The sequence below is a fragment of the Ammospiza caudacuta genome, chromosome 2 (assembly GCF_027887145.1).
Source record: "Ammospiza caudacuta isolate bAmmCau1 chromosome 2, bAmmCau1.pri, whole genome shotgun sequence".
Taxonomy (NCBI): Eukaryota; Metazoa; Chordata; class Aves; order Passeriformes; family Passerellidae; genus Ammospiza; species Ammospiza caudacuta.
Genome location: NC_080594.1, coordinates 110,909,127 through 110,935,593, shown reverse-complemented (window position 1 = coordinate 110,935,593; position 26,467 = coordinate 110,909,127). Strand labels below are relative to the sequence as shown.

General features: G+C 35.8%; 1 protein-coding gene across 1 annotated transcript in view; it reads left to right on the top strand.

Moving 5' to 3' along the window:
* Positions 1–26,467, top strand: part of DMD (dystrophin) — a 979,219-nt gene that overhangs the window by 404,442 nt on the left and 548,310 nt on the right. Inside the window, exon 43 of the mRNA XM_058822052.1 lies at positions 2,485–2,657. Coding sequence (XP_058678035.1) covers positions 2,485–2,657 — 173 coding nt within the window. The remainder of the gene's footprint in view (positions 1–2,484; positions 2,658–26,467) is intronic.

Here is a 26,467-nt window from a genome sequence, read left to right as displayed (position 1 = left end):
TATATTAATCCCTCTAACAATTCTGCTTCTAGTTCATCTTCTTCTATATTTCCCATATGGATTTTATTTAGTTCATTGAAAATTGGGTTGGTTTCCCTGTTGTTTTTTAAATGTAGATAATTTAATGCTCTAATTCATCTTTTCTCCTTTTTTTCACCTTTGGTAATCCTTCATCTACTGACAGATAGAGCAGGTTTTTTGCACTGTTTTCTACTGTGTCGTATTTCAGAATATAGGAATTCATTGGACACATCACACATCCAGGATTCTGGCAGCAAGAATCCCTTTCAAAGTGGTTTATGAAGCCAGTCATACCTATACTAGATATTGCAACTAATAATTCTATACAGATTTTTAAACTGTAATTAATTTGTGAAATTTTTCCAGCTTTCCATGCTTACTAACAACTGTGCTGTTACTGGATTTCATGTTAGTAGAAAAAGCATGAAATATTGTAAAAAAATCTGCTATACATATAATTATAAATTATCATTCTACAAAATTTCAGAATCAAAAAAATGTATTTTTAATCTTACACAGTGGAATACATATTTGACGTGTACTAAGTGATTCTTATCAAGAATAATCACATAATATGAAATGCAGAGTGATTTTTCTGCTGTAGCTCAATAGAACCCAATTGCCCATTCCTTAGAGCTGAGTGTGCTCACATGCACTCTCCAAATAGATCTGTCAGTAACACTGTGCTTGGTGACAGATTTGTACACAAATAGCCAAGGAACTGAATTTTTACTGGAAGTTCTCTCTCTCTGGCAGATAAAGACAAATTCCAGGTAGTGAAAATGAGCTGGACTTGAGTCTCTAGCACTCGGATTTCTCTTTTAAGAGCAGTGAGATGGATCAGTCCCTAAAGGCTACTGTCACTTCAGCTGCTAATGATTTTCTGTTATCCTTTTTTTCTAAAAACTAGCTTTGTTTGCTTCTGTTAACCACGTTACAAAATCTCCCAAGGCATTGTTGATAACTGCTTGCAGATCGTTCTCTTCAACATGAAAGATAGATGGGGAATTTGTTTGAGATACATGAGTATGTTTGTACATGTATATATATACATGGTTTGTCTTTTAATTTTTATTTTTCTCATGGACATTCTTATACCCCTTTACAGCACATCAGCTGTATCATCTTGTTCTTACTGTAGCAGCTCTGCCTTAAAAAGAAAGCAAAATTCTGGCTTAGAAATTTGATACCTTTTTAATGGACCATTAATTTTAAACAGAAGAGATTTATCACTTACCAATTCTGATGTGCTTAGATACATTTAGTCTATTTTTAATATTTAGAAAATTGATCTACTTGGTTGAAATGGCCTGAAATGTAAATATACATAGGCACTTATATTAATCTTCATTTGGTTACTTGAACATGTTGAACACAAGAAATGCCTTCTTGTGTGGCTCAGATGAGCTGATATTCAGACCTACTGAAAAGAAGGCCACTTCACTCAGGTGCTTAAGTAAGTCCTGGCACCTTATGAAATTTCAATTAAAGTTTCTCCTGTTCTTTAAATGTGCAATTTTTAAGTCAGGGATGAGGTTTTGTGGAAATGCTGCCTCTTTTATGTTAATGGGATATATCTTGGAATATTTAGAGGCATTTTATGTTTTTATCATCTGATATTTCTTACATTCAGATTAGAAACATTGAACATCTGAATTATCCATGCCTTGAGTGTGTAAAACAAAGATTTAAGTAGACCTGAGTAAGGAGCACAGAGTGTGAGACATTTTCTGGGAAAGTCAAATGAGATTTGTTGAGTAATGACACAGACCCAGCCAGCTTTCCCTCCACATGATAGATTGCTGACAAAGAGGAAACATGTTCCTTATTGTGACTCATTCCAGAGACAAGACATCTACCTTTCCCTTTTGATTTATAAATATTCATTTTGTCTGCTTAATGTAAGTCACGTTTTCAAGACCTAAAAATTCAAATTATTATTCATATGAGGGATGTGATGGAATGTACTTTCCCCTGCCACCCCCAACAAATAGCATATTATAATGCTAGAGCTCTAGGAACTCAGGGAACCCAGAGTATTTTTTCTTTGTTTTTGCAGGGTGGTTTTGTATGCAATTTATTCAATGCATTGCCTTCGCATTTATGTAAGGACTTCAAGTCTTATATTTTACAAAATAGTAAACACAGTGTAATAACTTTAATTAGTTAAAAAATTAGAAGTGATTTTTTTAGGTCAGGAAATGTAAATACTGACATGCAGAACCTTTGAGCAAATAGCACTTTGTTCCCCTCCAACCATCGACTTCCTCAGATCTATTTCATTCAGTCTTCAAGGAAAGGATGGGCTTTCAATTATTTTACCAGGTTATTGTAAAATTACTCCTATTATCAATATTATGGTTTAATTAGTATTTTGTACCAATCTCTCTTTTTTATGAACAATTACTTTTTATTTATAAAAATAATGTTTTGGTTTTATTTTTTAAAATCTTGATATTACAGAGCATTAAGGATAGCCTGGGGAGACTGCAAGGTCATGTAGAAATTATTAATAACAAGAAGACACCGGCTTTGAAAAATGTTACACCAAAGGAAGCAGCAAATATACAAGAAAAGCTGACTCAACTTAATTTTGAATGGGAGAAAGTTAACAAGATGTACAGGGACCGACAGGCGTAAGTGACTTCTAAAATTTTCTCATTCTGATGGCTTTCTTCAGTATTTGGCCTATTGTTGATGATTGGTTTTTTGCTTCTTTTTGTCACAAACAATAATTTCTAACTAAGGAAAGAATATCTATATAGAATTGATGTTTAAATTGTGAATATTCTAGTAAAACTGAAAATATGAGAATATTCTTACCAGCTATCACTTGCATTGACCCATTGAACTGGTAATGCCACATAAATTGCTATGATTTATGGGATATACCTTTATTCCAGCATGAGTACTTAAGAGTTAGCAAATAACTTTGCCTTAGATTTAAAAGTCATAGTTTCAAGAATTTATTGAATTACCACAGAAAAGTCCTTGACAATTCTTCTGAGAATGAATGGCATTAATCTGATACTGAAAATCATTTTATATATGTCAATAGTTCCAGTCTCGAATCTTTCCATTCATAGGAATTCAACAAAATTGGCTCTTCAGCTCTTGAATCAATGCTGAAAACTTGACATTTAAAGTTTTGTTTGCTATGCCACCTCAAAAGACAAGAGATTGATATTTGATAGAATATCACTTTTTGCACTACATATATATTTTGAAATATCATTTATCTAAGAAAATGTTTTTAAAAACTTGTCATTATTATACAAAAAATTAAATTTATGTGCAAATTATTACAATAATGATAGAATGAGACACGATTCTAAATGTGTAAGCAGTTACTGGAAGAAAAAAATACTTCATGTGCGTTTAGCCTGTACCAACTTTTCTCTGCAATCCAATCCTTTGTAACTTCTATGTTTTCTTTGTTTATAAATATTGGTAAACAGCTGTCACTTTGCATATTCCTAGAGACGTTATTTCCACTGTCAGCCGGTCACTAGCTTTGATTTTTGATTACTGGAGAGAGAAGAGAGTAAAGCTTAAAAAATAATAATCAGAGAGATAAATAGTAAATAATCTAAATCAGTAATCTTTGTGTCATCTCTGCTTAATCTCAACAGTTAAAGTGTAAGAAACTGAGACAGATTTATAGTCTGGTAAAGTTTACAAATTCTTCTTTGCCTGTTGTTTTGTTGGTTTTGGTTTTTTCAAATAGCAAGTCCTGTTCTAAAGAAAATTCCTTCTAAGTCATGATGCCATCTACAGAAATGAAGGATAAATTAGAAAAAGGTTGAAGAAAATCTGTTTGCACAGATAATAAGACCAGGAGATATTTGCTGTTGAGCTTTTCCCTAAGACTGACTTTGCCTAAAGTCTTACTGGTTTAGTATACCAAGGTTTGAGAAACCTTTGGAATCTCCTTTCCCTAGAGACTGGCTTTGCCCAATCTGTTACTGTTTTAGTAGACCAATCTTTGAGAAACCTTTGGAATCCCCTCATATGCATTTTCTGCCACTTGTGCATAGCAAGGACAGCAATTTAGTTAGTTGAAAGCTTGGACTATGATCACTGACACTCAATTATTCGTTATTTAGGCTCTAGTGGTATTTAGCCAGCAGCAGAAGTCTTGTGAGGTGAAATGAATTAATGATTGTCAAGTATTTTGAGGTCATGAGACAAAGGCAGTGGAGAACTGTAAAGTATGATTACTGTCTAGCTGGCCTTTGCCTGGGGCACTTACCCTGGTCCAGTGTGATGGACAGCAGCTCAAGGTGATGATAAGCTTGACTGCTCTCTGATTTGCACACCTTTATTTTTCTTTTTAATATTTTGGGTTTGGTGTCAGCCTTAAAGAGGTTTTTATTGAACTCTAGATGTTCCCTGTAGCTTCTGCTGTTCTTTGAGGGGCATTTGGACTGCACACAAATCCAAGGGATGAGGTGAAGGAAGACAATGTGGCCTTTAGCATTTTACCTCTAGCAGTTTGTGTCTGTAAGGGGTGAAAGTACCAGTGTAACTCTGCCCTTGGGACATGGGTGAAGCTGTGTTTAGGAGATATGCTATTGATGATGATACTAAAGGACAGATATGCAATTATTATTGGAGCTGTCTTGCTTTCAAGGGAGCGTGTCTAAGTGAATGTGAGTATTCCATGTTTGAAAGGTACCAGGAACAAAAATACTGGGACTGTTTTCATTTCTTAATATTAGTTTTGTGAAATCAAAGGCTTGTGATAACATGGAAATTATTGTTTTAATAAATGAAAAGTCAACTATTGCTATGACAGATGGAAGAACAAAGCAACTTTCCCTACCATTGTAGTTAGTAGCAGAGAGCTCACTCTAAATGTTATAGAAACAATTAGAAACCTTCATGTTGCATTTTTTTGTGTGAAATGGATTTCCTTGAAGTCCTGATTCATATCTAGATACTTTGTAATTAACTCTAGAGTGAGTTCCTTTTAATTAGAAATCAAAATAGATTTTCAGTTTGTTTTATAGCAGAGCCTGCACAGTTTGACAGAAATACACTATGAATGGTGAGCACTCAAATAGCTTTACAAGTGCAGTTCTTCTACAGTTTTTGAAAATCTTATTTCACACTTTTACTTTATCATATTTCCTGTATTTAAATAAGAGTTCATATTGTACTTAGAGTATATAGTGTACTTAATATAACAGACAATATTTCATTGGGAAAAAAATATGCTGTGGTCATCCTAGAGTACCCTTCCAGTACCTTTAGAAACCTGGGATGAATGCAAATTTTTTTATTCTTTCACAAACACAGTGAACAACTGATCTTCACTAGCTAATTTTTAAAGTCAAGCCTGTATCTAAGCATGGTTCTTTGAAAGGAGTGACTTTCTTTTCTATTCCAATTAATATCAGAACATGGTAACTCATTGTGTTCCCAACAGATAAATGGGAATGACATCATCTTACACCAAGTGGAATTTGTTTCCTTGGTTTCAGTTTTATGAGTGCAAAAAAATCTCCAGGAAACAGCGGTGGCCTGATTTGTCTTTTGTGAGATAAAGAGCGACTGATGATTTAATTTATAACTTCAACCTTTGCTTGATACTAAATTTTTATGTTATCTTTCCAAATGTTGTATTAAGATAATAGAATCTGAATTTTGAAAAGTAAGGTTTTAGTGCCAGCAAGAATAACCACTCAGATGTCATAGTTTTTCCTGTCCTTGTACCAGAATTTCACAATAGTCTTTCTTCTTTCCAGCAGTCTTAAATACTGGGGGTTTTTTGGCATTAATCATGATTATTTAGGAAGTGACATTGCACCTGGTCCCTGTATACCGATTAAATGAAAACATATAATCTTTTTAAATGAGAACATATCATTTTTGGGAAAAAAGACGCATAGAAGATAGGCTTTTAAACTACTGTCTTATATCACTTTTTATCCTATCAGCATGCCACTTGTAAAAGGCTTTGTTTGCCTTTTCAGGATACTGTCTTCCCATGATATTTATGCCTAAGTGTTTCTTCTGTAAACAAGTGCTTCCTAAAATTAAGGGAGCACTGTCAGCAATCTGAATCAATTAAGTGAAACAAAGTTTTCCAAAATAGATGTTGATTTAAAATATTTCTTTAGGAATTGCAGATGAAAATGTTAAAAAAAAAAGACATACATGGCAGAAAAAATTAGAAAAATACTCAAATGAATATAATTCAAAAGCAAAATACTGAATTACCAGGCATCTAATTTTTGCCTTTTTTATGTCTTATTTAAGAATTATCTTCCAGGGCCTACATTACTGACTGCATCAGTGCACATCTAATTGATCTCAAATCCACTAAAAATTAAATGTTGTGAGAGAATGTGGAGAAGTTGATATCAGATATCTTTTGAAAGTACTTCTATATAATTCTCAAAAGTAGAAAAAAATGATATGCCAATCTTGTATAAGAAAAGAAAGCAAATCCATAATAATGATAATAAAAATATATTGAGGCTGTATGAAATTCACAGACAACTAGCAATTTTTATAGTAATAGGAGCAAACCATAAAAATAGTAAATAGATTTCTACTAAGAATTAGTTTCATTTCTGGATAACAGTACAACTGTCAACTTTTTCTGAATAACAGTAAATTAGCTCTTGATTATCTTGGTAAGGGTGTAGGAAAACATTTATTATACATAAATAATTGATTTATTGTCAGAGAAATTTTATTTTTTGGTAATATTTTTATGACCACATAGTAGCAGATGTCATAGTCCTTTACTGATATATTCTGTTGAGTTGATAACTAATCTGATCCATGGATCTAGATATTAGAAAAAAGAAATACATTAATTTTTCAAATGTAAGTAACCTGCCTATTTTCTGAATTACTGCAGAACAAGAAAGCCTTGAGGACATTCCTGTTTATAGTATCTGAATCAAATCCAGCTTCTGTGCTCTTCTTGCTTAGCAGAAATTATAGAGATTGAGAGATGTTCATTCAGCCCACGTGATGTATTAAGAGTAAAGTTATCTTTTCATAGTGTGAGATATTTTCTTGGAGGAGTATCTATAAGCAACTGACAAACCCAGATGTTAGAATACTAAGGAAATTATTTTATTGAGTGTAGATTTCCAGAAACATTTAGGTACCTCAACCCTTCTTTCATGGCTTCCACCTCTTACTTCAGAGTGGTCCAACTCTCTCATTCATCCCATGCAAATCTTGTGCAGATTTCTCTTTAACATTCCACTATGAAACCATGCTTAGGTCTGAATCCCTGTGTGACTGTTCATTATACAACTAAATTAGCCTTTCAAAGAATCCAAACTGAAACCAAAAGATAAAAAGGGCAAATTTAGAACTTTTAAGAAAAAGGGTTTGGAGCCTTGAGTACCATATCTGTCTTAAGGAACATCAAATAGAATTATCGTAGGTGATTCTTTAATTTTAATTAGATATAGTAGGGAGCCATTTAGGCTCTTTATGTTTTCCTTCTCAGAGTTTCTTAGTTGTGGATTTTTAATTTCCATCTGAGGCACTAACAATGCTGTGTAAATGTGAAGTCATTGAAGATATGAGTCATGGAACCTACCTTTAGCTATCCAGGTTTTAGTTACCTATTTTACAGTACTTGCTTGTGTTCTTTCTCAATTCAATCCTGCCAGGCAATCCTTTCACAGGTAACTGCTGTACTATATATTGTGAGTCTCTGACTCTTCAGGGAGACCAGACAAGATAAGACTAGAGACATTGCTTTTGGATAGATAAAATTAGGGGAGATTAATCTTAAGCTAGAATGTATAACAAAACAATGCAGTTTAATTTATATCTAAATGTGTTGTTATATATCTCCTTCACTATGCCCAGTCAGCATTTCTTTGTACTTGCTTCAACTCTGACAAAGTGAATGACAAAAATTAATGTTAGCTGGCATTGTTTCAATACTGGGAGAAGAGCAACTAGTGGAAGGCATAGGTATTTTAAGAGAAAGTGAGAAATAGTGGCTGTTCTCTTCTGAAAAAATGTCCGCTCACATATTTCTGTTGAGGTTGTAGGTCTTGTTATTAGAATTACCCTTGGCTCAGGATTCAAGGTGAAAGTGAAAACAGAACAGATTAGTTCATCCCCAATGTGAGAAGAAAATTATTTCCTTTCTAATGTTAATATCAAAATAGTTACCATGCCTTATTTACATACAGGCTAGATTTTTTTTCCCTTCCTTTCTTTCACAGTGACTCAAATTGTTCATTTAGATTTTGAAAAGGGCAGCTTATAATGTTTGACTCTTGCAGCCAACATTAGTTGTTAATTCATTTCCATACCCTGCTTACTGTACAAAAATGCATTCCATAGCAGTTGCTATATAATCAAATTCTTGCAACAAATTTGCCACTTGATTTACCCCCATAATATTGCACCATCAAGTTAATGTATTGGTAAGTTTCACTGGTTACTTAATTGCTAGCAAATAAGTATAAAATAATATATAACAAGCAGGTGTAATATAACTTATAAATGTTTTATTATGGACAATCTAGATAGGGCTTTCTGTCAATGTTTATAACATAAAGAAATGCAAAATATATACAAATATTTGTGTGGCTTAGTTTATAAGTAAAAGGATTCAATTTGTAGCAAAGTTGGAAAATATTTTTACCTTAGGTATGGCCATTCAAATGTCTCTTTTCATGGGGTACTATATATAAGATCAACTTCTAAGTGGAACTGTTTTAAGTGAAATCTAAAATTATTTGTTAAACTTTAATAGCAAATGTGAGGCAGGATAAGAAATAACACTGCAGCTTTTGGGAAAAGAGCTATGTTTATTAAATCCCTTTCATAGTGTAATTAAAGAGTTTAAAACAGGAAAATGTTATGGGAATTGAAGGTGCCTGTATTGTAAAATGAGGTGAAAATAATTCAGAATTTCTTTTAATAAATAGAGGAGATAATCTTGCATGTGTTTGTGCTGTGAAAGTGTTTCAGATGAAAAAGAATCTTGCATGTTTTAAAATCTCCAACCTCAAGGCTGACAATTAGCATAACTTAGCATAACTTTACTGTAAAATGCTCAGTGACAAAACTGCACCACATTCATACAGGAATTATTGTAGAGCCTTTTTCTGCTGTACAAACAAAGATTTTCACTGAAATGTCTGGGAAATGTTGTGGCTTAGTCATGAATATGTGGGCTGTAGAGCTATGGGAATGCAAATATGTATGAAGAAAATTGCAGGCAGAAGCAAATAGACTCTGAGCCATCTGGATATGAACTGTCTTGGGCCTTCATGTCAGATACTCAAAAAAATATGACATGGTGGGCAGTGTCATAAGCTATGAGACACAGCTGGAATGAAGGGTCTACTTGCTTTAGGGACAATACTGTGTTAGTGCATCTCTGTAACTTCCCAGATTGTCCTGATTTATGGCCAACCATCTCAAAGCACATGCAGAGCTCATTCATGCTTAGCTGCATCCATCCATGTAGATATAGCCTAAGAGAACTGCAGGATATCCTCAGGTCCAAAACTTTATTTGCAGTGACTTCCATTACCTTCTGTAAGTGTTGACAAATAAGGTATATTTTCACTGTTGGTATTAGATCACTGCATTGTGCTGTGCCAGAAATTTTTAGCTGGATGAATATTTAGCTGGGTCTGCTGTGCAATGGATGAAGGATGAGATTGCAGGAACTTCCATTAGGTCCAATGCATATTGGATGTACTAAGGTGAGCTCCTTTGCAGAATTCCCTTGAAGCTTTTTAAGGAATTGCTGCTCTCTAATTGCCATGGTGCAGTGCACACTTCCCTGCTAGTACTTCCCAGGAAAGCATTTTTGGCAGTAGAGGGAGCCTAGTCCTTGAACATCTGTAGCTAAAGTCAGAAGTTACAGTTTTCTGTTTTATACAGTTTTCATCACTGTTTTTCTCAGCTCTCAGTACATGTTGTTGCTATCATCTAATAAATATAATTTCCTTTTGCTTCCTCCAGGGCAGTTTGAATGGAACTTTTTTCTTTTATTATATGTATCACATAAACCCCTATGTGCCAAAGAGACAAAGAAGACACACATTAAGTTTATAGTAGAAAGCAGCAGGTTTTGTGTTAGTCATAGACTCTGGTACTAATAGTTTTGAGGTTACAAGGTTCAGTCTGGTGACCTTCAGTAATTCAGGGGGGATGGTCAGCTTTGAAATTTTCTTTTTTTTTTTTTTATGGGCAAGTCAGTGTTTGAGGTGATTTTGGTAAAGCTAGTTAATATTTCTGGTGTGATCCAAAATGTTACAGCTATGGAACTGAGAAAAACTGTTTACTTTGTCTAATTCTTATAGCACTATGTACACTGCACATTAATAGAATAGTTTCTGCTCCCTAAATTATACCCTTGAGATTAATTTAGCCTTTTATTTATTTATTTTTATTTGTCTGTGGAACTATGAATATTGTTTATGATAGGAAAAAAAGTTTCCTTCTTAACTTGAAGCAGCGTATTGCAGGGATGTTTTGTAAAAGTAGGCAAAACTCCTTTTTCCTGTTTACTGTTATTTTGGGGGAACTGTGGCATTCCATCCTTATCAGAAAGGGAGTACCCTAAATTTATAGATACCATTTCAAAAAGGAACAACAAAAGTAAGATGGGCCATAAACACTTAAAAAGTTTTGTTACTAAACTATATACATTATGGAAGTTGGTATAAGTCTGTTATAGTATAAGTAAACAGTGGTGGATTTTGACTAAGGGGTCAGGTGAAAGAGAAGAGAAAGAGAGAAATTTAAGAGAGGGAGAGAGAGAAAAAAGAGAAAAAAAGAGGGAAAAGGCTGCAGGGATCCAGCTGATGGGGTGTGCACCACTCAGGCTTTGTGGAGGCACATTTTTAAAACTAAGTTTTCCCCACCCTGGAGCTAAGTTTCTTGCTTTCTTTGCAAATTAGTTATCATCTTCAGTTTGCTCTTCTGGATATCTCTGAAAATAGGTCAGAGATTTTGTGGGGGATTTTAGGAGTCTTGACTGGGGAATAAAGAGTACTGGGCTGGCCTTTGGCCAACAGTCCATGCCCTCTCCTCGACCTCATTCTTGTGCTTGCCCTGCAATGTGTTCTTAGCTGCAGGAGCCAAAAAAAGGACAATTGTCCCATGAAAGCACTGCCCTACCTCTGCCTGGCCCCTCCCTCAGCCACATGCTGTTCTTTCTCACAGTGTGCTCTCACCAACAAGCCTTGGTTGGCTCTGACCTTCTGGCTATTGGTGTTTGAGACATGCTTAACCACTCATCTCCTGGGCTTCTGCAGGGGCTGTGTCATAAATGCATTGCAAGTACTTTTTTCCAATGTTATATTATTTTTTTCTTCCTGAAATATATATTTTCTTCTAACTTAGACTTTCATTATTTCATCTGGTTGGTAATTTGAAGTGTCTAGTTGCTTTTCTAGTAAAAGAGAGATGAATTCTTAGTGTAAGGTTGAAAATTTTCTTCCAGCAGTTACACTAAAATAAAATGAGTGACAATTATTTTGCTGTTCTCCTATATCATTAAGCCTGATATCACTCAGGAAAATTTGGTTTGGTAATAACTCCATTAAGACCTTGAGGCAATTCTCTATCTATTAGGGCTACATAAGGATAACACTGTAAAATTGTATAGCCTCAATTCTAGTCAGATTATCTGATTTACTCTTTCTGTCCACAAGTCTTGTATGACAGAGACAAAATTATAAAGAAGTGGGTGCCAAGACTGAAAAACAATAAAGCAAAAAATTCAGATAAAATTCCCATAGAACACCAAGCATACCTATATTTTGCATCCGTGCATGCATTAGCTGGATGACTGGAACACAGTTGCCAATCAAAATGGAACTCGGGGACCCTCTGCTTGTCTTTTTGGAGTGTTAAAACAAGTAAAATGTTATTTCTTCTCTTCAGCAACCAATTTTTCAAAATCCTATAACAGCACAAATACCTCTGAGACTTCCTTCTAAGATTTGGCTGAAATTGGCTAAAAGGCTAGAAAATTTATTATTGGAAATGAATGATGGACAACATAATCACTGAAGTTTCATTTCCTTAGTTTGTATTTGTTTAGCCTGTAAGTCATAAAAAATTCAGCAGAATCCCTTTTAGCAACTTATCTCTGTATGATTACACCTTGCTGCCATATTTTCCCTTTTTCCTGAGCTGTGTGGGATCTAGCTATGGTGGCTTAGAGAGTTTTCATTTCCTTAATTAGTGTCATAGAATCACCGAATAATTCCAGTTGGAAGGACTGTCAGGGACTCTCCCAGTCTAACATTCTGCACAAAACATGGTCAACACTAGCAGACCAGGTTACTTTAGCCAGACACGTCTTAAAGACCTTCAACAACAGAGACTGACCAACTTCTTGACAACCTGCTCCACAGCTTGACTGTCCTCATGATGCAATTTTTCCTTATATCTGGTCTAAACTTCTCATTTGCTTTTATGCCTGTTGCCTTTCATCCTCACGCTATGCACCCCTGTGACTGTGTTTAAAGGGGTCCCAGGATGAGGGAAGAAACGAGGATCTGACTCCATGTTTCAGAAGGCTTGATTTATTATTTTATGATATATATTATATTAAAACTATGCTAAAAGAATAGAAGAAAGGATTTAATCAGGAGGCTGGCTAAGAATAGAAAAAGAAAGAATGATAACAAAACCTTGTGTCTCAGACAGAAAGTCCAAGCTACCTGACTGTGATTGGCCATTAATTAGAAACAACCAACATGGGCCAATCACAGATGCACCTGTTGCATTCCACAGCAGCAGGTAATCATTGTTTACGTTTTGTTCCTGAGACCTCTCAGCTTCTCAGGAAGGAAAGGAAAGGAAAGGAAGGAAATCCAAAGGAAAGGATTTTCCATAAAAGATGTCTGTGACACACCCCTCCGAAGAGCCCGACTGAAGCTCTTCAATGACCTCCTCACAGAGCAAGGGCCCCAGCCCCATGACTTCGTGGTGTTGTCCTGCTGAATTCACTCCAGTTCATTAAAGTCCTGTTTTGACCACTGCAAAACTTGATACTGTGTTCTAGATGTGCACAGTGAGGCCTCAGTGAGGAAGGGTAGTCTTTTCTCTCTGTCTGCTGGCTGTGCTGCTGCCAACGCAGCCCAGGATATATTTGGTTGTTTTGGCTAACAAGGCACACTGCTGGCTCATGTCCCACTTGCTGCCCACAGTACCCCAGATCCTTTTTTGCAAAGCCACTTCCCAGCCAATTTCCAAACTATATTTTTGTAAGGGGTTCTTCCTTCACAGGTGCTGGACTCAGCATTTCGTGATTAATTCAATGGGGCTTCTGTTGGCTCAGCCTTATTTAGCTCCCTCTAAATGGAAGCTCTGTGCCTAAGTATGCTGACTTTTCCACTTCTTCCACTTTAACCCTATGGGGGATGGAGGACTTTAGAACAACCCTCTTGGGGTTGTTAGCAGATGGAAAATTAGATTTGAGCAGGCAACATGCACTTGCAGCCCAGAAAGCCAATGGCATCTTGGGCTGTAAAGCCTTTGCTGTCTCAGTGTCCTGGGGTGAAGCCTGGCTGGGGGAAAAGACTTGTAGGGTTTGAGTTCCGTGACATAATTCTCAGCTTGCCCTTATCTGCTTCTAGGACTTCACCTTCTTCAATCTTGTCTGTAAGCATGAAGGGCAGGGAGATCCTGCTGGTCCTTCTCCTTTTTTACAGGTTCATTATATTTTTCAGACTTTATGCAATTTTATTCTTTTAGAGCTCTGATGTCATACTCATGAAGAAAATGCATAATGCTTGTTTGAATGGTAGGGGGTACTTAGTCTGGTGGAAAATCCTGCAAAGAAATCAAGACCTTCTGATATAAGTATTCTCCCTTTAAGATATCTAAAGTCTCATGCATTCATCAGTAAGATTTCCTGCAGTCTCTCTCTAGAATTTGCTTGATATAGTCCTCTGGAATATGTTAATAATCAGAGGTTATTGTTCTGTGGTCCTGCGGTGTCTGTCCATCTTATCTAGGAAAGGACTTGGATATATTAAACTTTTAAAGATTTTAAAAGTTTCAGAAAAGCAAGTATCTGCTTCTCAACAAACTGGAAACTGTGAATATAATTTCTAACTATGCAGATTTTCAGAAATGTATTCTAAGTCTCACTTCATCATTTTACTCACAGTGTTTCTTTCAAACATTCAAACTCTTGTTGTCAGTTCTAGTTAATAAATTCTAAAAGTGATAGTGTTTGGTTTTCCGTTATCACTACTAAACAAAGAGCTTCTTTCCACCATTTTTGTTAGCTATTATTGTAAAGTGCTATGTCTGTCTACAAAACTGTTTTTCCTGGCCATAAATTTGCCTTCCTAAGTATAAAGCATTGCTATAGATTGAATCCTCTGTACATTTATCTTTTTGTGTGTAGTTGCATGCAAGTATGAAAGTGCTTTTAGCTGCTCCATTCTAATTTTGCTCTCAGGCTGAGAGAAATTGCAGTTCTATTTGGAAACATTTTGAGAAAGGGTAAAGAAACTTAATCTTTATAAGGCTTTATGGTCCAGGTTTTTTTTACCAATGCAGCACTTTATTCTGCAGACCTGGAAGTTAAGTGGTTTTAGGTAAAAACACCTGTATGCATAATTCTTGGCTGCCATAAAGCTTAGAGCTTTCTAAGCCAAGTTATTCTCTAGGTGCAAGGCTTTAGAGCACTCATCTTCCTGGCAAAATGAGGCCTTTAAAACTTTTGACACTGATGTTTAATATCAGCCTAAGAAAGGAGTTGGCTTGTGCCACTTCCTTGCCACGAGGGGGAGAATTTTCTTTTTCCTTGTTCCCTTTTATCTGCTGCAGTGAACATAACTACTTGAGCTGAATTTCTGCCTTATGTTCTCATAATATTGTTATGGGTGGGATACTCACACATGAACAGAAATTTTCACATGAGACGTGTCAAATCCTATGAGCTCATCAGTATGTATCTCATGATAGTCTTATATCTTTTTGAGAAAGAAATCATATGGACTAAAAAGTGATATGGTAATGGGAAATTGAATTTTCTACAAAAAAATGAGAGAATACATTGAAGAAAAAAATAGGCTATCAATATTTGTATGTTTTGTCTGTTAGCATAGTTAAAGAAAAGAAAAATATAAGGAAAATGTAGCTGAGAATATTCTAAATATTCTTTAAATAGATGTAAAATCAATAATTTGTAGCATATATTCCCCGTAGTAGAAACAAATGCCCTTGTTTCCATTCTCAGAGAAAAGAAGAAAAATGAAAAAATATAAGCTCAGTTTAATAGCTGTTTAGAAGCAAGCACATTTTAAAGAATTCTGATTCCTAGGATTCATCTATTTAGTATTTATTCAGTAGCTTCCTCAGATTTCATCCATCATCTCAGAACTGTTTGCCAAAATCTACGTTCTTCTAATGTTTTTAGCATGATAAAATTGTCACTTTGATTTTTAAAAGTGATCTCTGAAAGTAGGATGCTGACAAAAATAGTAAATCTCAACTTCCAGTGTCATCATTGTGTTCTAAAGCAGTAAAAGGTCAGAACTCGTTAACTCAGGAAAATTAATAGTTTAGGGATGTAGTCTGAAAAAAATGTTAAACTATTAATCATTTGTTTAAAATGCTTTGTTTAAACATTTATTTTTTAATATTTTGTGGAAATATCTATTAATATGATTCAGTGTTTAATATAGACTGCCTATATTATTATAGCATACAAAATGCAGTTATTGATGGCTTCCCATGTAGAACTAAAAAGTAATCAGTCAAATTGATTTGCAAGTTTCACTGCATAACAGAATTTTCTAAAAATCATCAAGACATTTGTTGAATATTTTGCTTTTTCAAAGCCAGACTCTGCCCTTTTATCATGTTTTACATATAAAGTTTTCTTTAATGACAGACATTCTGCAATTAAAGCTTGCATTTTATTGCAGGACCACTCAAGACACATTGCTTTCCCCTGATCCATGAGATTCTCTCCTGATTACTCTCTGGCAAAACCTTCAGAAGTGTTTTCTTGCTATGCACAAGACACTTATACTCAGATATCATATGGTTAATCAAAAGAAATCATAAACAGTAATAGAAGCTGTCTTATGTATTAAACAGTTCCTAATTCCATATCTAGTCCTAGTCACCTCTTTTTGAGTTTCCTTAACAAATCTGGCTAAATCAACTCAAAACATCCTAAAAAATTATATTATTTTCAGTTCATAAATAAGACAAGAAGAGCTGTGATAATCAGGTGCTTTTTAAATGTTAGGTGCAGATATTCTAATTTTCCAAGAAGTGAACCTTAAATTCCATCCTAATGCTCTGCCCACAAGAACACTTCCCTCAAGTGCCACCTTTATGGACATAAGGAGGGACTGAAGTGAGAAGCTGTGTGAGATGCTAGAAATAAAAAAAATGTTCAGAAAATATTTGCCCTTTTTTGTGTGATTTTATTTTTTCTTGTTTTTCCCCTTTTATTCCCTGCCTGCTCTCCCCTGAGCCCTGTGCCCGTGGGGCTGGGGCAGCTTGGTGCCTTTGCCACATTCCCAGGGCAGGATTGGCTCACAGCAAAAATGCTTTGTCCATCTTTCCAGCATAATTTTTCCTGCTTATGTCAGGACATAAAATACCCTCTGAATAGCTGGAAACCAAGATGAAATGTAAATCTGGGGAATCTCTGAGTTGCTCTTTTCCACTCAGGTTCACAGGCCCTCATGTTACACAAAAATGTGATACAGACACATACTGTGCCATGAATCTTTTCCTCTGGACTTTTTAAGGCTCTTCCATAATTAGTGACTTATTTCTATTATCCTCCCTGATTTCAGTGTAGAAATGGTGAGATTAAGATTTCACCATTAAGGCTTTTATATAATGGAAAAAGTATTTCTGGCTTTTGTAAACAGATGAAAGACTGGCTAGCATCTTACAATGAATATTAATTTTAAAAGCAACTATGCTGATAAAATAAAATCAAATCAATAATATAATCAAGCAAGAAAATGAAGTTAAAAACCATAAAGGTCCAAAACACCCCAGGTTCAAATATTTTAGTTATGATTGCTTTAAGCATTTTTCTTTTTTTTTTTTTTTTTCCTTTTTTGCTACACACAACTGTGTGTCTTGTCTGTGTGTATAGCATTTGACAATGTGGTAGATCAGTAAAAAATCAGAAGGCATAGAACTACTAAACAGAATAATGCTGCATTTCCGTATTGTCAGGGTGATTAATGACAACCACTGTAGTTTGCCAGTAAAGGAAAAGGAAAAAATGTTGCTGCCTTTCTGAACTGATACTCTTTAGTGGACACTGTGGGAGTCTGCAGGCCCAGAAATAAATTCCTCTAATAACCATGAGTGTCTCTGTCCCTGCAGGGCACTAAACAGACCAACAATTCTCTTCACTATCTTTAAATCCTCTGGCACAATAGCAGTGCCAGTTCAACTGCATTTCTTTTCTCCCATTTGGATGCACAGTCCTTTGGTCAGTTCTCCAAGTCTTTCTGCATCTTCCACACACAGGATAGACCTTATTTCCAAGGTGTCTGCATGGAAAGCACCCATGAAACATGGCAATCCTAGCAATCACTGAGCTGTTCACAATTGTGGTTTTGGCATCATTTCTCCAATCACTTCTGAAAATGCAGTTTGTAGACTATTGTAAACAATTGTAAACAATACCTGTGTACTCTGTTCCATTGTAAAAATGGCAGGGCAATTATCCATATGAGACAAAGAGAAGGGGATCTGTAGTTTGATGGCAAGTAAGTACAAGGCTCTTGTAACAAACTGTCTTCTGCCTCCTTATTCTGACTCAATTATGTCACCGTATAAGTCAGTCAGCTCCATTGCTTTCACTGGATTTGTGCTACTTGAGAAAGGAAAAAGTAGAAAAAGATCACTAGAACTCATGACTTTTGAAAGAGAAAGAAATAATTCTGCAACAATGTTTTGTTTCAGCTTATGGTCCATGGAACAATAGTGCACAAATATACAATATATGAAAACATTTATAGAAAGAGATTTCGCAGTCAGTTTGAGACTCCAAGTCAGTTCCCACCTGGATTTGCTGTTTTTATTAAACTTCTTTTTCAGACTTGTCATCTAATGCTGTAGTCGATAGTAGCAGAAGTTACAGGTGCTTAGTTTTTGAAATCAAGTCCATGACATTCAGTGCAGGCAAGATGTAGCATCTTGCCTGGTGAAAGAAAATAGGACCTAATCACAGCTGCTAAATCCTTTTTCTTCATCAAGTTATTTCAGTAAGTGTTGCTGTTAACTCAACAGTCTAGTCGTGATCCTCCGAAGTATCCTCTAAAGTATTATTATTCTTCTAAAGCAGGGAAGATAGTGACATCATAAAATGTGTGTGGAAGACCAGACAGCTACAGAAGCTGAGCTGGGTAGCACCACAGACCTCCTGACCTGGTACAGTGGAAGCTATGGGAGAGATAAACCCAAGGCCAGTGCAAGTGGAGACCCCACTCTGGCCACTCTGATGAGAGAGGAGGCAACAAGGCCGTCACTGGTGCAAGGGAGTGTAACAGGGACTTGGTAACTTGATAACTGAAAAGATTGTGTTACTAAGGGAACAGGGGCAAAGGGGTCTGAGTGGAACATCTTGCATGGGAGCTAGAGAACTATAAATACTGATGAATAGTGTAATAAACTGGCCTGGCTTGCATAGCACAGTCCTGCAAATAGAAAGGTAGAATACACAGCATTGAGAGTAGCTGCTAGAAATGTTGAAACAGTAACATAGAACATGCTTGACATGATCTGATCATTGCAGAACATGTTAAGACAGAGAAGAAATGATAAATCAGCATTTATAGTCATTCTGGGATACCTCAGTGAATTGCCTTTGAGCTTTGAGTGTACTTAAAAGGAAAATATGGGAAAGAATGGAATTCTAAATTCAGCTTGCTTTGTGTGCTGGCATAACTGGGAGCTCTGGGAGTGTGCTAAAGTAGCCTCTACACTCTCCAAGATTCTGATAGAGACAGAGGAAGAGCACAGTTTTTGTGAAGACTACCACACAGTTGAATTGTGTGCTGTGTAAGCTTCTACAGTCTTGAATATGATATGCCCATGAATGGAGTTGGAGAAGGTTGTATTGAAAGAAAAAGAAAAGGTCTGTGAACAATTTGTAGTTTTCTAGGACTTATCATTATCTAAGATTTTTATATTTTTTGAATTTCCAACTTTGATTAAAGTGCAGAGTGGTTATTCTCTACCTTAACTCTGAATTGTCTGGTTACTAGACAGTGAATTACAGAGCAGGAGTTTAAAAAAACACACAGTTTTAACTCTCTAAAATTTTCCCTCTCTCTTATTTGCAACTTCAGAACAACAATACTGTCTTTTACAAGACAGCCAAATATTCTGTTCCTCCATTTTTCTTTTTTTTTTTTTTCAAATACTTTCATTTTTATCACCTATGCAAATCCTGGGATGCAATCAGGGTTCCTCGCCAGTTGGGCTAAATGACAGCAGGTTGCTTGCTTAGCACTTTCAATGGGTGCCAAGCTAAGATGCTCCAGATTCGTCACCTGTTTGCAGAGAAGGAACAGCAATAGGTAATGGGGATAACTTTGTTATGCACTGCCTTGGTCCTAGGTAAAGAGAAGATCAGTAAATAATGCACCACCATCATGAATGCATAGTTATTTCACATATTTGGTATTTCTAAGACTGCCCAGCAGTATTCTTTCTGCTGCTGTTAGCAGTGTTTGTAAAGGAGACTTTCTGTGCAAATTCACCAAATCATCTAGTGAGCTAAACCTCACCTCCAGGTTAATGACTGCTCAACAACCTAGCCCTGTGTTTGCTAAAGGAGAGAGGGACAAAGTGCAGCTTCACATTCTCCAAACAAGTAGATGAGAATGAGGACCTAGTGACTGTTTTCAGACTCCTGAAATCAGCATGATATGGAGCAGAGTGGCCTATCTCAGCTTACACTTGGCGCTCAGGAGCTCCTCATCCCCTGCAACAAAAATCTATTGATCTCTTGTTTCTTATTTGTGAAAATCTTAGTGCCATGATTTGATAGTGACATCCTTTTGGGTTTACGGACTTAGAGCAGTGAGGGTGACTAACACAGTATACTCCTGTGGACGGCATGCTCAGTGGAGTTTATGATGACAGTACCAGAATAACACAATATTTAATCCAGCTCCTGACCCCATGCTAGACACACCAAGAGTCACAAGAGCCTTATCCAAATACTTCTTGAACTCTGTCACTCTTGGTGCTGTGACCACTTCCCTTGGGGAAACTCCTCCAGTGGTCAGCCACCCTCTGGGTGAAAAACCTTTTCCTGATACCCAACCTTAACAACTTTCCCAAATCTTCATCTGCTGCCTAGTTACAAACCTCTGGTCCAGGTGACTTCCTGGTGAATGGTGGAAGCTATGGCCACCAGCTACTGCAGATGGCTTCTTTTTTGTGTAAGAAAAGGTGTAAGGCTGTGAAGTGCATGTTCACCTGGAAGGGACCCAGCCCGGTTAGGGCAGCCTTGACAGCGCTAAACAGGTTTAATCTTGCATTCCATCCACACAAATCTTTTACAGTAAGGCTTTTCATAGTACTGTTTGAGTAAAGAAAGGTAGATTACTACCCCAGAGTGACACACAGATTCTGGGTAGGAAGTCTGAATTTTAGTCCTGGGCTTTTACTGCATCACTGTTTTTCAGCTTTGTAGTAGAAAGCACAAGAAATCTTGGCTACAGTGATTTGATAATCCTTGAATTTGAAAATTTTCCCTAGTCAGCATTTTGGTATTTGAAGTATCCTTTGAAATGTAAATTATGCACTGAAGTCATCAGTGTATACCGGGCAGAGTGAAAAATTGAAAAAAAGCCTTTAAATACATAAATATACAGACAATATAGATTTATGTACATTGCACATGCACAGTTAAATTTCTCTATGGATGTAGGTGTTAAATTAATATTTTAAAAAGTATCTGAAGTAACATAGAAGGTGAAAAGAAGATTTTACTTTGACAATGAAGAATATAACAATTATGATTAAATGTAGTTTTAGGGGATTCTCATTTTAATGCCCTTGATATTATAAGTAATACAAATGGTGTGTTGTGTATGATTTCCACTAATGTGCAGCTCCTTCTGTCATCCAGTTTTCTACTGAGACATATTTATAGTAAGTAGAATAAATTAATTACAGAACCTTGTAATACAAGGATGTAATTCCATCTAGTAAAAACCCCTGAAGTGGAACCTTAAGATGTTTGCTGTGTAAGGGAAGAAAAGCATAGGTAAGTAGACTTTGCTAGTGTGTCAAAGCTTTTCCCTAGGGGTAATGTCCAAAAATAAGAAAGATTGTTTTATTCTGCAACAGCTTGTTTTACTGGGCTTTTTTTTTTTTTTTTTGCTAGCATAGAAAGGAGTAGGATTCCTTCTACCTTTCATCTCCTTCTTTTTCTTTTGTGTGCATGTGTCTCCAAATGAGCAGCATGTTTTCTTCCATGCTAATTTCAAGCAATTTAAACACCTGCTAGGCTATTGTTTTTTTAAGTATGCAGAGCCCTAAGTTTTGAATTTTAAACACATTTTTAAAACAATCTCAATCTACATATTTGACCTTGTACTGTTAAAGGAACAACAAAAGTATGATTTCTCCAAAAAATATAAGGAATATCTTGATGTGAATGCAGTATTTTTATCTGTGTTTACAGAGCACAATGTGCTTAGTCAGGTATTTCTTTCTTCTACAGTTAAGCACAACTTTCATACTATTTTCAGTCCATTCTGTATTTCAGAAGCCCTGTTAGGATCAGTATGGTTCTTATCCAATGCTGAAATGTTCCTGTGACAGTCATCAGATTCACCTGGGGCTGAACAAGACATAATCAGGGCCCAGAGAACTAAAAAAGTGCCTTACCACAGCTTGATCGAAAACAACTGCTCTTCCCTAGTTAAACAACTTAGCATGTCTTTTCCCACAGCAATTTGGGAGAAATTAGTTGAATGAGAATGCTGTATTGATCCCCAGGAGCTGGCAGAGGACTGAGAGCCTTTTTTACACTACTCTAGGGGTTTTCTTTTTGGAGAAATCAAGCTGGCTGTCATCTCGTAAATGGGACTGTATAGCCCTCCTGCTTTCAGAAAGGGGAAGTTGCTTAAGCTTTAAAGAGCTCCTTTGCTGTCATCACTTGGTCCTCCAGGGACTATTGCTTTGGGTTTCCTAGTTACAGGGGGAAGAGGATAAAGTGTCTGTGGAGAACCAATTGCAGAAGCATCCATTGCAGTTAGCTTGTTACTCTGGCAAGCAAGGAGGGATTTTCAAGACTTTCTTTAGTGCTGGAGACAAAGCACTGGGAATCTAAAAATCTTTTTGTGGAAATCTGAGTCAGTGCTTTTTTCTACTGATAAAAAAAGTTTTTACCCTGGAACTGCAGCTCTGCAAATTTGAAGCAAAATGTAATGACAATTTGAAATTATTGGTTATTTGTCCAAACATTGTTAGAAACAGTAATGATTATCTTGCAGCCATGGTATGTCATGGACCGTGACTGGGATTAGTGTGTCAGGTTTGTCTTTCTGGGACACACTGCCATTTCTTTTTGGTTCCTGTCTAGACTGCCATTTCTCTCTAAGTTGTGTATCTGGCAAGCAGTTCTCTATTAGATCTGAAGAGTTGGGGAAAAAATGCGTTGCTAGGCTGGAAATCCCTGAGATGCCAGCCACAAGGTAAGGTGGGAAATGTGATTAATAAGGGCAGGGAATCAAAGCCTCTTCAGTCCCTGTTGTAAATCTTCACTTCTTAGTTGTACCTTATTGCTCTTAAGAGCATCTCATTTTTTCCTGTGAAAACTGGGTTGCTCATTGTGCTAAATATTAATAGTCATAGATGCCATACTTCCTTCTAACAAAGAGGATCAGTATTGAAAGAAAAAAAAATTATATTATTCTGGCACAAACCTTGCCCTGCCCCTTCTTCTCTTATGTGCTGTTCACAGTCTTCCTCCAGATTCTTTCCTGCTTCAATTTTCTTTTTGTAACTTTAATGAAACAGTAAATGTTGCCACAGTCCAAGCAATAAATATTTATTTTGTTTTGAGGAAAAGTGCAAACCTGATTGGAAGGTTTATTTCCAAATTCCAAACTCCTTGATTTTTTGGGCAAATTAAAACATCTGCATTAAATTCAACATAAGCCTGTGTTATGTAACAATTAAAATTCTCATTTTGAATCCTGGACAATTTTCCTAGAAAGAATTCTCAGGACGTTTTCATGACACAAAAAATTCTGTATCTCCCAAAGGCCGCAGTTGCAGAAAGAAATAGGCCAAATGTACATAATTCAAAAGATGTTCCTGGAGTTAACCTCTCATGGTGCCTGATTAATGTTTTTGTATGACACAATGGGGTGATAAAGACCCTAAAACTCCTATTGCTGTAAAGATGCCCAGGAAGTCATTATGTGCCAGTTACCATGACTGTGTGGGCATGTTTAAGGGATGGGCAGCTCTGTCATGCTGCCCAACTCTTTAGGCTAACAAAGCCCCCAAGGCTCTCTTCTGTGATATAATATTGAAAAAATTTACAGCTGTGAACTTTCATACCAAAGTGGGTCTCTCATGAACATCAAAATGTGCATTAAGAAAAATTCACTTTGTGAAATACGCAACATGAATATTCTGCAGAGTTTGTGCATCCCTTTTCTTTGGTTAGTTTATCTACAGAGAAGTAAAATATGCCTTATTAAATAGTTAGGTCACAGTAGCAGTGGCAAAGTATGGACATGTTAATCAAGTCTGTTTTAATATACCTGACAGTTCAATTAACAGGTATTAACTAAAAATACCTCTAGCTGGGACACTTAATAACTAAAAATTAATTGTAACTCCTTTGAAATCTCATATTTTTCTCTTCATAATTTCTTATGCCTGAAATCTAACTAGAGTTCTTTAGGATCAAAATTGCACATTGTTCTGCAAGAAAGTAAAAGTTACTGTACTCAAATCATAAGTGAACGGAACATGTTAATTATATTATTAAATAGAGCTCTAATATCTCGATATAAACTTTAAATGAATGAGTAAACAAACTCATAATATTGATAGGACTAATTTAAAGACTGCTAATATAAATACACATATATTCTACTATATTACTAATTACTTTACTGAGAAAATAGTATATACTAAAGTAGTATTATATACTAGTAAAAGTAGTAGATACTAATTACTTTCTTTACTGAGAGTGAATAAAGATTGTTAAACTGAACATGTCAGTTTTAACTTAAGCTTATTTTTATGTTCCATTTCAGAGCTTTTATTCTGTAAATAATTCTTACTGTCTGTCCAGTGGGACTGACATAGAGACTGTATGAAAGATCAGAGCCTCATAATATGTGAGCTTCCTTTCTCTGATAAGCAGGCTATGTGTGTTCAGCTTCCATTGATTCTTGCTGTATTGCTGTATCCCCAAAGACTAGATTTCTGTTTCACTTCTGTGTTCTAAAACAAAACAAAAAAAGAAATGGTTTTTGAGAAGATAACTGAAGACAGAAACTGCAGTAAACTTACCTGTTACAGTCTTAATCTGCTTAATCTGGATCAAGTGGTAGAATATGAGTTCTTCTCTATTGCATATCTCTACTAGAAATAATAACCTTCTGAATTATTATACCCTTGGAGGCATCTGTACATTGTTTAAATTCACCATATTACAAGCATATGAATTTGCCAAAATGTCTTTTGCTATTTATTCATGAAATGAGAACTTCTAGCATGATAAATTTTACTTCACAGTGTTAAAGGTCTTTTGTTATTCACAAGACTAATATATATATTATGTTTTCAACGTTTTTTTTGCAAATTAGTGTGTATAATTAGGGTATTTATATATAGAGAATATATATTTGTATATATACATGTTTATATATATAAAATCCCTCATAAACATGCCACTTACTTTCTTTTAGGTTTTAGGTGCTAGTAGTGTCTTCAGCTCCTTTTCTAAAAAATGCATTGTCTTTTTCCTCTTTATCCTGGACATTGCAAATACTTTTTTTCATTACAGTAAATCATTATTCACAGAAGTGAAAGGTAAAAAGCAAGCTTTCAAATGCCACTACTGTGAAAATACTTATTAATTCTAATGATACTGGAAAATATACTTTCTGAGATTAGATAGATTTTTTAGATTAGTTAGATAGATTTTTGTGTTTTTCTATTGTACTACTGTTTGTCAGAATTATTTAAGGTGTTTTTGTAAAACACAGAAAAGATACTGTAAGGTATTTAATCTAAAAAAGCTCTTCATAACTTGCAAATATTTTCTCCTTGATAGCAATATGATGAACACTCTTCTCTATCAATATAGTTTTCTCTGCTGTTCCATTCCTTTAAGTTCTCTAAGTCATCTACATTTTAGTTTCAGAAAAAACCTGAGCTGTTTACTACATGCTACTCTTACAGTAAGACCTAGTAACTGTTACTTGGACTTAGGTTTCTTGTCTCAAATAGATTTTCCAAATTAAAGGTAAAAGGGGTTTTAAATGAAATTTTATTGTAAACTTTAAAAAAAAAATAAACAATCACTTATTAGAAAGGTTTTTAACTGACTGAAAAGCTGTAAAAGATAAGGAAATACCTAGTGCCAATACAGGCGTCAGTATTTTAAGAAGATAATGCTAAGTGCTCTGTTATTACTATGATTTTCGGTGAAAGAAGGACATCTAATTTTCCAGTATATATATTTCTGTACACATCTACCACACCTTAAACAGGATAAATAACAACTTTCAGGCTCAGAGAGTCAACAGCCAGCATTAACTGGTGTCATCTGTTTTCTGTTTTTCTTCCTGGTCTAAAGCCACTATTGTAGGGGGATTTCAAGATAGGCAGTGGAACCATAAAATTGAACAGGGCAATCTTGGAGGATAAAACATGTTATTACAGGTTGAACTAAGAACGCTGTCATTGGAAATCATGGGATTTAAGTACTTCATAGTAATTACAGGGGACTACTGAGGGGACATCCTGTAATATGTACTTAGCATTACACAAACTTATGCTCTATGCCACAAATTCACTGACATTAATTTTTTTATTTATGAATTATGATGGTAATTTAAAGATTTTCTGAGAACTGATTTTTTCCCAATTGGATATGATTTCCCAGCTCTCTAGAAATCTGTGTCTTGCACCTGTCTCTGTGTCCAGGCCTTAGAAATTATCATTTTTCCTGTCCCAGATGGGATCTGAACTGCAGCAGAACCTGGGGACCAGAATGGGCTGCTGGATTTCACTGGTATTGACTTAGAATCTGTCCATGAGTATTTCACTTGGGTTGGGATCAGCTGCTCTCTGTGCTCTCTCACACCAAGGAGTGCTCTGGATTTGGCTCAGATCAAACCCAGGAGGAAGAGGCTCTCTCCAGGAGCCTGCCCAGTGTGCTCCAGCAGTTAATGGGCACTTGGTCAGTGGGATGGGAGGTCAGTGG